The sequence below is a fragment of the Hippopotamus amphibius genome, chromosome 7 (genome assembly GCF_030028045.1).
Source record: "Hippopotamus amphibius kiboko isolate mHipAmp2 chromosome 7, mHipAmp2.hap2, whole genome shotgun sequence".
Classification (NCBI taxonomy): Eukaryota; Metazoa; Chordata; class Mammalia; order Artiodactyla; family Hippopotamidae; genus Hippopotamus; species Hippopotamus amphibius.
In genome coordinates this window covers 38,913,382-38,928,689 of record NC_080192.1, presented here as the reverse complement: position 1 = coordinate 38,928,689, position 15,308 = coordinate 38,913,382, and the positions used below count along the sequence as shown (strand labels likewise).

At 41.7% G+C, this 15,308-nt stretch overlaps 1 protein-coding gene across 2 annotated transcripts in view; it reads left to right on the top strand.

Annotated features, from left to right (window-relative positions):
* The window catches only part of SYT1 (synaptotagmin 1), a 412,783-nt gene extending 407,500 nt beyond the window's left edge, over nucleotides 1-5,283 (top strand). For both annotated transcript variants that reach the window (XM_057743300.1, XM_057743299.1), the window contains exon 10: nucleotides 2,168-5,283. In XM_057743300.1, the coding sequence (XP_057599283.1) occupies nucleotides 2,168-2,374 (207 nt within the window). In that variant the 3' untranslated portion in view covers nucleotides 2,375-5,283. The remainder of the gene's footprint in view (nucleotides 1-2,167) is intronic.
* Nucleotides 5,284-15,308: the final 10,025 nt, after the last annotated feature.

Here is a 15,308-nt window from a genome sequence, read left to right as displayed (position 1 = left end):
ACTCTTTTTTGAGTTCTGAGACATTATTCCTATGGAAACTAACACCTCCTGGCATTTTGTGTTTTAATTCCACAAAACAATATAAGGCAGGATCTTGAGATGAAAAATCCTACTGTAAATCTCCTTTGAACTACAATTCTGTACCTTTAAATAAAAAAATACATGTCCCTTTTCAACTATAAATATCAGCAAATGCAAATATACTGAAAATGAAGCACATTAAAAACAAGATGTATGCTGGGTTTCTGGGGCAGCCTTTCAGAGAAGATAACATATTGTCAGGACAGAGAGAACCTCAGTCCGATACAGAGTCCATGAGGCATGGAAATAATGAGCACGCCTTTGACTGCATGCCTTCTTCTCTGCTCCTGGAGTCAATTTGTTCTTTTCTCTTTTTTTTTTTTATCCCCCAAGAGGCTGCTTTCCTAGTCTTTGCATTTCCCTAGAGAAAATAATTGAGCATTTAACATGCTGTAATAGGGGCTTAGATATCATTTATCCTGAGGTTATAAGATTATCTGTCTTTTTGTCTCTGTCCATATGAAATATATCATGAGAGACGCAAAGTATGGTAATTCCCCAAAGCACATGAAAAGGTTGCAACCCAACCCCCCTCAAAAAAAAAAAAAGTTTATACTACATATGCAGCTGGAAAAATTAACCCAAGGCCTTTATGAGGATATTTTGTCTTGATTGCTACTAATCAATACATTCCTAGGTGAAATAATCAAAAGTCACTCCAACTGCTCACTCCACCCTCCAGAATCCTCATTACTTTTGTTCATGATGCGCCTCCTGTCCCTGTCCCTCATTCCCTGCAATATGATTGCATCCAGATGAATTCGCTTGGGAAAGGTGCTCCAAACCGAGGTAATTCTGTTCTCGGTTCCAGATGCCATCCAGTGAGTAGGTAATTCCCTTGATAATGGAATCAATCCAAGGCTGCACAAGGGAAGATGGAAATTTGTTTCCTTTACTGCCCATGTGTTGCATTTTTACATTCTGAATTCCACTTTCAGAAGTGATCATTTTCTCTGATCTGAAGCTGTATGTGGGTGACATCTCTCAGCACATTCGTCCAATAATGCAGTCCTCAGAGTACAAAGCCCAGTAAAGGGCCACAGCTGGGTGGGATCTTCATCTGGCCCTGGCTTCCATCATTACATTGTCTGCTTCTTTTGACTCTGGCCACCAAACATTACGCGTTCTACTTTTCCTTTATCTTTTCCCTTGGTTTCTAGATTGGAGCCATTGCCTATTTTGACTAAGCAAATTCATTACTTAGGAAGAACTAAAACGTACTTTTGAAAAGTGTTTCTTTCGTGTCAAAATGGTATGTGTTTGCTTTCACCAGTTCAGAAAACTAAAGCATTAAATAAACCCTCACAACCTAATGGAATCACTGGAGTAAATTTCATGTGGCCTAAAGGGTTATTTCCATTTGATGTCAATGCCAGGATACGCAGTTACTTGATGAATGTTTATTGAGAGAATTTATGAATGAGAAAAATGATCTTTAATTACTACTTTTTTAAGACTTTCACTCTGCTGTTACACTTTATACTCACAATAATCATGTGATCAGCTGAAATTCTATATTAGTTCTATGTAAAACTATGCTGGCTCTTCCCACCTAAAGCAGGATTACCGTACATGGTTGCTTTGAAAATTGAACCAAAAAAAGAATAATCTGAGTACTAATGCCGAAAATTTTGCTGGTGAAACAATGGAAACAACTGGATTTAAAGGTGAATACAAGTTGACATGGGCAGCCTGGCATGGTATTTTATAACATGGACTCCAAAAACCAAACCACTCATTTCTTATGTGATTTCAGGCAGGTGATTTAACTTCTATGAGCTTCAGCATCTTACCTGTATAATGGCAGTGTTAACAGGATCTATTATAACTGAGTAGTTCACATGAAAGACTTAAATTGTGCCAAAATTAACATTTATTGAGTATTTTGAAGATGCTGAAAATGATGATGTAATAATGGCAACAGGGACTGGACTCAGGTTTTCATGTTCAAGTCATTTTCCCCTTTGTCCTGGTGTCTGGAGATTGGTTCTTCTTACCTCCTATTGCTCTGATCTCAAGGAAGCTTCGTAGCAGGGCTTTATCTCTAGAGCTGGATGATTAATGTTTATTTTGTGTCCTCTTTCAGAAAGTGCAAGTGGTGGTAACTGTTTTGGACTATGACAAGATTGGCAAGAACGATGCCATCGGCAAAGTCTTTGTGGGCTACAATAGCACCGGGGCGGAGCTGCGACATTGGTCAGATATGCTGGCCAACCCCAGGCGACCCATCGCCCAGTGGCACACCCTACAGGTAGAGGAGGAAGTTGACGCCATGCTGGCAGTCAAGAAGTAAAGGGAAGAAGCCTTTCTGCATTTGCCCACATAGTGCTCTTTAGCCAGTATCTGTAAATACCTCAGTAATATGGGCCCTTTCATTTTTCCAGCCATGCGTTCCTAACACAATTCAGTGGTACTTCAAATCCTGTTTTAATTTGCACAAATTTAAACGTAGAGAGCCCCTAAGCCCTTCATTATATCACTGCCCTCCAAATCTACTCTTCTTTTAAGCAATATGATGTGTAGATAGAGCATGACTGAAATTATTTATTGTATCACACCGTTGTATATACCAGTATGCTAAAGATTTATTTCTAGTTTGTGTATTTGTATGTTGTGTTTCCTAATCTGTGTATATCTAGATGTTTTTAATAAGATGTTCTATTTTAAACTATGTAAATTGACTGAGATATAGGAGAGCTGATAATATATTATATGGTAAATATAGCATCGTCTGCATTCCAGCAAAAATATCAACTTGTAAGGCACTAGTACAGTGAAACTGACGTCTTAAAGGACAACTTAAACCTGAGCTTTCTATTGAATCATATGAGCACCAAGATACGCTTACACCACATATTTGGTGGGTGAATCCAATTTTGTAGAATTTCTTCACAGGCAAATTAGTATGATCTGAGCAGCATCCAGGAAGCAGAGCCACAAACCAGAGTAGCATCTGTCTGTACATATCTACAGAGCTCAAATCAGGGCTTCACTCTTACATTCGAGGAAGCAACTGAACAGGGGTCAATGATTTCATCAGGGCTTCACTCTTACATTTGAGTAAGCAACTGAACAGGGGTCAATGATTTCATATTACTGCATATGGAGTAATGACATGATGGTGTTCAGTGTGTTTGTGAGAGTGTGTGTGTGTGTGTGTATGCGTGCATTTGTTTGGAGATGGGGTGGGTGGGAAAGAAGCTGAGGGGAGAAGTCAGCATTTCTGAAATATTGCCTAACTATTTAAAAAGAAAAAAGTAGCTCTCCGTTATCACCTTTATACAAAACGTGCATCCTGTGAATTCTGTTCCAGATTTCACACCTACAATAACTCCAAAAGGTTTGCACATCAGACTTTGTAACAAAATATTTTATTATACAAAACCAGATTAGGAGGAATGCAGAATATTTTTAACACAGCAATCTGTGCTTATGACACAAAATTACTTTGTGGTAAACAGACAGTATTGTAATCCCATCAAAAGAGGAAAAAAATAAAACAATTAGCCATAGTTCTGAATGCACTTCCATTAAAGCCAAAACAGACAGCTGGTGATCTTTTTATATGCTCTTTTTACGTAAATAAGTTTTAATTTGTCCTTTAAAAAAAGGTGAAACAAAACCAAGAACAAGTTCTAGAAAACTGAAGCAACCTCTTATGTATACTAGATGCTTGATTTAGGAGGAGTTTTTCAATGTTTTCCATGTTATTGTGTAGTAAATGGCACTATTACGAAGCTACCAGTCATTCCCTAAGAGTCTTACAGGACTGCTCTGTGTAACACTGTGACCGCCGTGTGTGCTTAGACACGCCGCGTAGTTTCCTCAGTGGCTAGCACTCAGACCCTTCCGTAGTGATGTTGTAACAATACTGCCGTTCCCTCCTACTGCACTGCCCAAGGTGTGTGTAGCACAAACAGTTTGCATTACAAAGGACCAATTCAGCACTGAAAAGCTATGCATAGGACAGGAAAGATACAAAGCACCAGGTGGAACACACAGCATTTTGTCTAGCACTGTGCAATATTCCATATTTTTCCCCACTAGAGTAGACCACCACTTTGCCGAAGGGCAGCCGATGAGCTCACACTGCAGCTAGCCTTTTCTCCCACTCACCTCTGCGACCTATTTTCACACCCAGGCCACAGAGTGATGGTGTGAACTGAAAGTTCTGTCTTCAGAAATACCAAAACAAAATGAAGGAAAACTAAGCATTAGTCTCACGTTCAGGCTTTCGGATATCGCACCATGGTTTTTAAAACCGCAAAGAGGATTCAAAAGGGGCTGATGGGAAGCTTCAGACATGGGGTTGGCTGTTTCCTGATAAAACTAAAATTCCTGTCTTGTTCCTTCCTCATCAAAGACGAGGCAAGCCCTTTGGCCTTTCAGCCCAGTCACAGCAAGCTCCTTAAAACTGGGATAGACCTGAAGGACAAAGGGAGAACAACATCTCCCTCCTCTGTGGACGGTCCATACTTTTTTCAAGAGGCAGATAATAGAAAATGCACACGTCATGATATGAGATTAAATATACCACTTTGAACAGAAGATTCAACTGAGACTCCTTCCAATTTAAAAGATTAGACCCTATCAAAGAGAGGGAGTTGATTGACTTTTTAAAATTCCTTGAATACCAGAAACTGACATTTGATTTCACCATAATCAGCTTTAAGTTGTTTGCACTGAACAAACATTTTGAAACAAGTAGGTTCGAGCTGCCAGAAACACATCATTTCTTGCATTAAAGCACGATTAATGCATTCTCTTGCAACACTGCCAGACATGGGATACTGTCTCCACAGAACCAGTTGGTACTATGCCACCTGTCACAAGTCAGTAACCAAACCTGCTTTAAGACCAAGATTCATCCTCCGATAAGCCACATGTACCTTCTGACAAAGCTGTGTAAAGTATTAGAATCTGATGCTCTAGAAAGATCCTAGTTGCCTTTGTGTATATTTACTGCCTGCTTGAGTGCTTCTCTGTGTGAGTTTTCTCTGTATCCTGTAGAAATGTTGGGGTGTTTTCTTCTGCCATATGGCTCGTGGCCCGCGAGCCAACTACTTTAGCTGTATTTTACCTTCGTTTTTGATGAGGTGGTTTAAATTTTGTTTCATTTCGTGTAGTGAATTCCACAGTAGTTTTCTGATTGTTGTTAAAATGACTTAACATATTACATGGATATTCAATAAAAATGTTTTATTTCCTGTTGATGTTTCTGCCTTTCAACTCTTTTTCTTACCTGACTCTGGTGGGGAGTCCATGGCCTATTGACTTTGGAAGCAGGGACAGCTAAACAAAAGCTTGCACTGAACGCCAGCCTCTGAGTCACGTCTGTGAAGACAGAGTGGCTGGAAGGAAAACAATGCCCAGAGAGCATTTGGCCATTCGTGCCCAGTGTTCCTCCTGGGCAGTGTCATTGTCTACATGCATTTCTCTATTCCTGTTCATGATCAATTCACCGGGCACACTTTCCGGCTTCTTGCTTCGCCCAAAATGTGCCCTCCAGGATTTTCATACTCTAGAGTCTAAGTCCCATAAGCCTCTCCAGATTGGAACTGAAAATAAGATATTTTAAAGCCCGTTTTCTAAGGAGAGCATGACACGTTAAATTCCCTGCCCATCGCAATTGCTAGGTAAAACGAGTAACATCTTTCCCCCAATAAATTTAACATTTATCAGGTGCCTGTGTTTTTCCTGGGTGATGGATATACAACAAATGATGTAATGAGGTTCACCTGGTCCCAAAGAGCCCATCGTCTCAGGCGGACATGTAAGTACACATCCCAAGACGCTATGATGTGCACCTTGAGTCCCTAAGAACTTTCACCAGACCAGTCCTAGTGGACACCATGGTATACCACCCTCACTCCCCTTCGGCATCTAGGAGCTGCTAGAAGCCTTACCTGCTGACAGCTCACAGCCCTGCCCCTCTACCCTTACCTGAGTTCACGCACCCTCCTGGGGCGGGGGGCAGCTAACATTCCAGGGCCCACGCTGGCTCTCTTGTGCTGTCATAGCCTCCGCGGTTAGTTGATAGCGCTTTCATAACCGTACTGCTGTTGAACTTCTCCCTCTGCCCCATCAGTAATCCTCACTCCCTCACAGGTGACGTTCCCAAGACCACTTGCGTGCAAAACTCCTCCCTCTCAGCATCTGTATCCTGGGGATCCCAGCCTTCTGCAGCGCAAGAGATAGGAAGAGAAGTTTTCTAGAGAAGGTAATACCAGAGGGGAATCCTAAAGGAACTGGTAGGAGTTATCCAAGTCCATGAGTGGGAGAGACTGTGGCAACATTTATCTCATTTAACAAGGCTTAAGGTTTACTCACGATAAGGTCTCTTGATAGCTGCCTATAGCTTACTCCCCTCAGCAGCTTTTACGGGGCCCTGCCAAATAAGGGGAGGCACTAAGCCCCAGCAGTTGAGACGGCCAGGGGAAAGGCCGCCTAATTACTGTTTCTGAGTAAGCACCTGGCAGAGTTCGAAATGTAAGCTGAGAAAAGAAAATTTTAGACCCATGAGGGTTAGGTGCAAAAAGGAAAAAAAAAACCAGCATTATAAGTAACATTGTTTGGTTTTCAATGGTGAGCATTTTGTTTTCCTTAAATAGATCTTGACATTAGGTATAAAAAGAATGTTTCTTAATGAATTACCAAAAAAAAAAAAAATCACCGTATCCTTTTTTCAATATCTGTTTTCCTAAAAGGCTTTTAGGTCTAAGATACATACACTTAGGATACATATTAGGTGTTTTAGTAAGGAAAACAAAACCATTCCAGGTATTTCAAATAAGGAATTTAAGAAATTGGCCTCATAAAAGATTTGAGAAAGCCAAGTAGAGACAGTAGGTTAACCCAGAGGTGAATAGATACCACCTGTAATTATATGCTAGCGCTGACCTAACAAAATACCACAGACCTGGTGGCTTAGCCAACAAAAATTTATTTTCTCACACTTTTGGAGGTCAGAAGTCTGACATCAAGGTGTCGTTTCTTCTGAGATCTCTTTCCTTGGCTTGTAGGTGGCATCTTGTCCATGTGTCTTCACCTGGACTTCCCTCTATGTGTGCCTGTGTCCTAACCTCTTCTTAAAAGGACATGAGTCATATTGGATTAGGGTCCACCCTAATGACCCTATTTACACTTAATTACCTCTTTAAGCACCCTACCTCCAAATACAGTCCTGAGGTATTAGGGGGTTAGGACATCAGCACATAAATTGGGGGTGGGGCATAATTGAGCCCATAACACCATCCCTAAGGCTGGAAAAACAAAATGAAGAAGAGATGTTGTTAACACAGCCCAGAACCTGTGAGAATTACCATGGGATCACCGCAGGGTCTCGGGTGCTGGTGTCGGGACCAGCAGAGAGGCTCCACATTGGAGGTCCTGGAACTGCCAGAAGACCCTACCCAGTAGTAGCTCACTCTTGCTAGAGGAAAGCCCGCAGAAAGCGGAAACAGGAAGACAATCCCTTCTCCTTTCCTCCCTTCTAGCTCACCCAGTGCCTCCCACCAGCAGAACCTAATCAGAGTCAGCTGGGAAGCAAGTCCAGGAAATAGCCTGCTGGGTCTTAGAGCCCACCAGCACGTGCCTAGCCAGTACAGAAGGTGCGGATGAGGGTGGAGAAAAAGCATGCAAGGGACCGATACGTTAGGTGTCTTAGTCCATTCAGGTTGCTATAAACAAGAACACCATAGATGGGGTGATTTAAACATGTGTTTATTTCTCACAGTTCTGAAGGCTGGGAATTCCAAGATCAAGGCACCAGCAGTTTCCGTGTCTGGTGGCACGTGGTCTTCTTGCTGTGTCTTCACATGGTGGAAGGGACAAGAGAGCTCTCTGAGGTCTCTTTTTTCAGGGCACAATCCCATCCATGAGGGTTTCACCCTTGTAACCTAATCACCACAAAGCGCCCCCCCGCCAATACAATCATTTTAAGTGTTAGGATCGCAACGTAAGTATTTCAGGGGGACATAAACATTCAGTCCATAACATTAGGAAACCTTTTAGGAGCCGCACAGACTTTTGTAAATGCTCTGGTTTCTTACTTGTAGGATTCAGGTGTTCCTATCCGAGCCACGCCTGATGAAGCAGATACAAGAAATCACATTCTCCTTCCATTTATGCAGAAGGTTGACTATTACAGATTTGAAAATTCCAACCATGATTGCAGTTACCCCCTCCCTGCAACACAGCTTTATTACATATGCACAGGACTCTTTGATGTTTAGCAACTGATTTAAGCTGCACACAAATCTTTACTGTAAAACAGTCAGACGGTGACTTTGGAATAAGAAGGTTTTAAAAAAGCTGGAAAATAAAAATGAGAAATAGCCTGATACTAAATGTACAAAGAAATTTTCCAAAGCATACAGAATAATAATTATGCTGGAGGAACCACGAAGAGGCAGCAGTAATAAAAGCACCATGCAAACCTGCTGATGATGTGTGTGATCTAAGTTCTGAGGCTGACTGTAAGCTACCTGCATTTTAAAGTTTGCATTTCAGCCATATTGCTTTCTTCTTCCCCCTCCCCCACCAATACACATCCCCAAAGTTCCCACGCTCATCCTTCTTCTTCAACAGTAACCATCTTGCCAGCAAAGCCTTTTTCCCTGTGCGAAATGGACTTGCCCTCACCAGGGCACACACAAGGTTAAGGATTTTGTACTGAACAAGTCAGGGCTCACTTCCTTCTCAGCTGTCCACTTTACCTCCATCACTTTCCTACCTCCTCTGGCCTGGGAGTGCAGCAAAGAGTTGACATCCTTTATAGGCAGGATTGTTTGTGTTGCCTGTGGAAGGAACCCAATTCAAGCTGGATTAAGGGGAAAAAAAGGGCGGGAAAGGGATCCAGGGGAGGGAGGGAGAGAGAACGACGGAGACAAAGAGAGGCAGAGACAGAGAGAGGAAATACTGGCTCATCTAACCATGAAGTTCAAATTATGATTCCATTCAGGAACAGCTGGATCAAGGGCCACAAACAATGTCATCATTCTCTTTCTCCCTCCTCCCCCCAGCCCTGTCCAACTCTGTTTCCAGTATTACTTCATTGTCAAGTTCCAGTGTCTCCATGATGGCCCCTGGCACCTTCAAATTTCTCTCCTTCCAGCTTAGCATTCTTGCAGAGAGTGCCACTTTCACGATTATGTCACTAAAATTCCCAGACCTAACTTACATGCTTGGGGCACATGCCCTCCTTCAAATAACCATTGTGACCACATGATGCAGTGTTCACTTTGGCCAAGCCTAGGTCATGTCCCAGCCCACGAGCCACAGAGATAGGGCAAGGATAGTTACTCAAAGGAAAATCAAAGTGCTCTTACCAAGGAAGAAAAGTGGATACTAAGCAGACAAAAACAACAGGCATCTACTTTTTGGCCCTGGTTTGCCTCAGCCCTAAGAGGAGGGATGCCAAAGGTACAAATTCAGGCCACAGCAGTAACCCAGTCATTTTTCCTTTCGACCAAAAGCACTATTAGAAAGGAAATTTTAAAAGTATGCACCACCTTTCACTTACATGAAAACATCCATTCTTCTCACAACTTATTGCCAGGAAAACCAGTCATCTGCTATATATTTTAAGCAGCCTCTTTTAACAGCTTTAGATTCCTGGATTTGTAAAAAGAATTTGTTATTACTATAGAAACTGAACAGGAAGAAAGGGAAATAGTATAAAATCACTCTCCATATCTTTCTTGTTTTTACAAATGGACTGTCTTTGTCCATATACACAATCACCTTTTAAATAGTTTTAATCATAGTGTGCATAGAATTTAGTATCAATTTCTTTCACTTAACATGAAAAACAAGATTTTTTCTTGTTGCCACATAGTCTACAATTCTCATTTTTAATGGCCACCTGACTTTTCTTCAGGTAAACAAAAATGTATTTAACCATTTCCCCAAATCAGATGTTTAAGTCATTACTAATTTATTTCTTACATAAATAACATTGCAACGATACTTTGGGGGAGATTTTATTTATTATTCTATTAATCTATTACGTATTTTCTCAAGATAAGTTTCCAAAATTTTCCAATTTGATCTCTTGGAAGTTCCCACCAAAATGCACTGCCGCTGGTGTTGTGTGTTCCAGGTTTCCCACAGCCTCCCCAGCTGTGGTCATCGTGCTTTGAAAGTCTGACAACTGTAGAGGGTCATGTTGCCTCGGTAATAAAAGGTCCAGAGCTGGAATATGAGTCTTTCCATTCCAGGGCCACTGCCCTCTTCCCTACTCCAGGCAGCTTGGCTAAAGAAAATCAATGGCAGGTGTAAAGCGTTGGCCAAGAGCCTGAGAAGAGAGGGTAGCAGGAGAGAATCTCAAGGAGGAGAAGGCCCAAGACGAGGAGGGCTCAGATGGGACTCCTTCCTCGCTCCCACCTTCACCATCAAATCCTGGGACTCTGAGCACTGGGGAGTTTCTCAGGTCCCTCCCTGTTTCTTTAAGCCCCTCCATCAGACTTGCATCTTCCCTTACCATCAGTGTCACAGAAGCCTCACAACAACCCCTCCCAACATCCAGCCTCACCTGCTCCAGTTTTCACTGCAGAGAGGACAAAGCACCACCCCAGAGCTGGCGGCCTGGGTCCAAATCCTGCTCCAGTCACTAAGATGCATAGCCCTGGACAAGCCACCTAATTTTGCAAATAAAAGATAATTGATAGTAAAACCTCTTATAAAATAAACATTCAATAAATGGTAGTTCTGGTCTTTATAAATCTAGCTCAGTGTCAGTAAACTTCATCTGTAAAGTAAAACACTGGGAGCTTTGTGGGCAATATGTTCCCTGTGGCATCTTCTCTTCCTCCAACTGACGATCATCCATCTCTCCTTTCTTTCCAACCCTTTAAAGATGTAAAACCCTTTCCACTTGATTCGGCCGCGCATATACTAAAAATATAAAAAATCTTTTGTAGCTCACAGACCATACAGATACAAATGGCTGTAGTGTGCGGACTAGTTTCAAGTCACATCACTCTGCTTCTTAAAAACCTCTCCTGTTTCCTCTTCCCTATAGATTTAAATGTAAATTCTTCAGCCTGGCATTTAAGGCTGTCCCCAGATACTAACCATGCCCCTCTTCAAACTCCGCCCCATACCCCAGCTACGCAATTCTCTGAACCAATCCGTGTGCTCCCCCGACTCCACGCTTTCACGGGTGCTGTCTGTCCCCTCCGCCTATGAAACTTCCTGACACCTACAGGTTGGTGAGTGAAATGGGAAGGGAAGGAAGGGTGTGGAGACAGGCAATTTGGGGAAGGAGAGAGATGTGACATTTTGTTCCCAATGCACTGTCTCTGCGAAGCACAGCCTAGGTTCTCAGACTTAGTTCCTTAGTCCTGTGTTCTTCCAGCCACCCATAAGCCCCACGTGTCTTCAACCCTCAGGCAAACAACCATACTCTTTAGAGTAATGATGCCTGAAAGACACCACTTTCCTTGAACATACTGAAGTTTGTTTTTTTTTTAATTCAGGGGAAAATGAACATATTTCAGAATATTAAATCGCTGCTTCCTCCAGCAAATGTGACACAGTCAGATGATTTATAAATTATAAAAAGGAATGGGACAATCGGTCCTTGACTAATTTCCTGTCAGTGTCACAGTTGCCTCATTTTCTGATATTTCCCTAAAATCTGTGCTGCTGGCTTCTTAGAGCCAGAACTCAAACTCAGCTGACCCAAATTAGGCAGGCTTGGGACATTAATTTATGGGCTGAGTGACTCATTAACTTTGGCTTTGCCTCTAGCCAGGATGATCCCTGCATGTGTCCCATGGCCAGGAAGAAGCCATCTGGCCTCTTTTGCCCCCTAACCCCAGGACCCATCACGCAAGCTGGCATTTTTACCATGAAAAGATTCTCTTACTTCACCAGGAGTTCTTTAGGAAGAGATATACCATCTCTACATATTTATTCAATACTTATTCTGAACTAAGTGCTAATTTTTTGGTTGGGAGTCTCAGGCAGACTGGACTGAAGTGGGGTCCTGTTATGGACTGAATTTTGTCTCCCCAAAAATTCATGTGTTGAAACCCGAACTCCCAGTACTTCAGAATGTGACTGTATTTGGAGATATAGTTTTAAAGAGGTGATTAAATTAAAATGAGCCCTTAGGGTGGACCCTAATCCCATCTGACTGGTGTCCTGGTAAGGAACGCATCTCACTGGACTAAAACCAGCACTGTGGCAGAGCTGTGTTTCTTCTGGAGGCTCGAAGCGAGAGGCCACATCCTTGCCTTTTCCAGCTGGTAGTGGTTGCCCACCTTCCTTGGCTGGTGGCCTCCTTGCTCCATGCAGCAGCGTCTCCTCTCATACCCTTCCTCCTTCTTCCCATCTCTCTAACCACAGCCGGAGAAAGGTTCTCTGTTTTCAAGGATTCGTGTGATTAAATTGGGTCCACCTGGATAATTCAACATACTCTCCTCACCCCAAGGTCCTTAACCTTAATCACATCACTAAATCCCTTTGCCATGTAACAAGCGTATTCACATTTCAAGGATCCTGGACATCCTTGGGGCCATTATTCTGCCTATCACATTGTGTTATTTAAGTATTAGTAAAATTATTAATTTCACTTTCTAAACTTTTCTTAATGTGCCTACTAAAATATTTTAAGTTACCTATGTGGCCTTCTTTTGTGGTTCACATCATATTTTTATTGGACAACATGATATTAGAAATTGAGAAACACAGAGATCAAGGGATTTGTCAAGAGTTATAAACCAAGTCAACAGTGGTGCTAAGAAGTTTGAAGTGGCTCAGGAGTCAGACTTCCCTTTCCATGCTCATCCTGCGGGATCTCATCCTGCCTAATGACCTCAATGCTGTTTACCTGCTGATGACTCCAAAATTTTTATCTTCATCCCAGACCTTATGCTCGAACTGTACTCTCATATATCCCACTACCTACTCAGTGTTTCCTTTGGATGTCTGATAGCATCTCAACTGTAATATGTGTCAATCTGAACTTTTGTTCTTCCCCAGCATCAATCCCACTCCCTATCCCACCCTGCTGCTCATATAGGTTTCCTCCATCTCAGTAAGGCCCCAAACCTCAAAGGTAACATTGACTACTCTTTTTGTTTCCTGACCCACATGTGATATATCAGCAAGTTCTGTCAGTTCTACCTGTGAAATACATCCAGCATCTTCTCATTCGTGGTACCCTCCCACCTGGTCCAAGCCACCCTTGTCCTTTCACCATGGGTAACTCAGCCCCATAACTTGTCTCTATAATTTCATCCTTCTCCCCTTCGGTTTATTTTTAATAGAGCAGCCAAGTTATCATGTTAAAATGCATAGATCATGTCATTCCTCATCTTAAAATTCTCCAATGGTTTTCCATCTCAGTAGAAAGAAAAACTGAATTCCTTACCATGTTCTGCAAGACACTGCATGGTCTGCAGACCCCATGGACCCCAGCTACTGCTTTGACCTCATCACCCTCCACTCTCTCCTTGGCTTACACCACTCATTTGTACTTGCTTCCTTGCTGCTCTTCAGACATGCCAAACATGCTCCCACCTCAGGGCCTTTGCACCTGCTGCATTTGCTGTTCCCTCAACTTCAGCAGTCATTCTCCAGAGAGCCCCATATCTTGTTCCTTCATTTTCTTTAAGTCCTTAATCTAATACCAATTTTCACCATCCTCATTCCTTCACCCTTTATCCTCCTACCCTGCTTCATTTTTCTCCATGAAACACCACCAGGCATACTAAATATTTTCTTATTTGTCTGTTTATTGGCTGTTTCTTCTCAAAGAAATGTATCCCTAGGGACTGAGCCTTTCATCTGCTTTGTTCACTCCTGTATCTCCAGTATCTAGAATAGTGCCTGGCACACAGTAGGCGCTCAGTAAATATTGATCAATAAATATAGATGCTAACTGACTCAGAAAGAATTAGTAATGTTAGGCTGAATAATTAAGAATGAGCTAGATAACCGTGCATTCCATATTTTTTTCAGAACTGTATTATTTAGTTCTAGCAGATCTTTAAAGGCATCGTTCAAGACTTATCAACCACTTTAGCCGATTTTCAGATGTCTCATTCTTCACAGAGCTAGTGGCTTCAAATCCTAGCTGCCCTTTGCCATTCAAAATCAGTTTTTCTTATGTGGATAATTGTTTAAGTCTAGTCTTTAGAACTGACAGGGGAAATACAGATAATTGCTGTTACAATAAATGGAAAAGCAGCAAAAATTACTGATATTTTCAGTTCATTTAACCCCTAATCAACTGTCAAGCAAAACATCCTTCCCAACTGACAGCTTCTGTAAGTGAACTAAGGGGCCTGCACATCTCAGGCTCCTGTCACAGCAAGAATTTGAAAAAGCAAACTAATTGCTTATCGCTTAAGCAGAGTGGAAACAGGGGCATTATATTTTCTTATTGCTGTACAACTTTATTTCTCTTTTTGCTAATGCTTTTGGAGCTGGTGATGTCAACTTTTGAATTGTCTTTTTTTTCAACCCATACAGAAAGCAGCTGTACATGACTTCGAAGTAAATTTTCCCTTTGCTTTACTTTTCTTAAAATCACATTGCACTTGACATTATTGGCTATATGCAACACTGTCATGTTTTAAAGAAACTTCCAAACTACCAACAGCCTTCATCTTCCTTCTATAAAACCTTAAGGTAATGGTTACATTTTTCCCCCAATTGTTACCAGTCTCATGACCCTTAAAGACATAAAAGTAGGAGCTGTTCTGCTAAATCAATTACAAGAAAATTGGACCCAAGAAGAGTATTACAAGGTTGAAAAGAAATATCATAATTCATAACTTGCAGGCCGTACAAATTCTTGCCCTACCAAATAGTGACAAGTTAGATGGTCACCATATCACACAGATACACCAATGGAATGAAATAAAAAGTCTGTAAAGAGACCAAAACATATGTAAGAATATAGTATAAAAAAAGTAGCCATTTCAATAGGTGTTTTTAAAGTAGAATGTCTTGTAACTGTTGAATCAGTTGGAAAAGAAAAGATTTAATTCCACATCAGCTAAGAATGCTCTGGATACAAGTAATAAAGCAACAACAGAAACTAACTGAGACTTAAAACATAAGGATGTTGATACTTACATGCCACAAAGCTCAAAGGGAGGCAGTCTCAGGATTGGTTCAGTACCTTAACCATGTTTTTAAGTCCCCAGATTCTTTTCATCTTTCCTCTTCACCATCCTCAGTGGGTTGGTTTTTTGTCCTTGGGCTGGTTG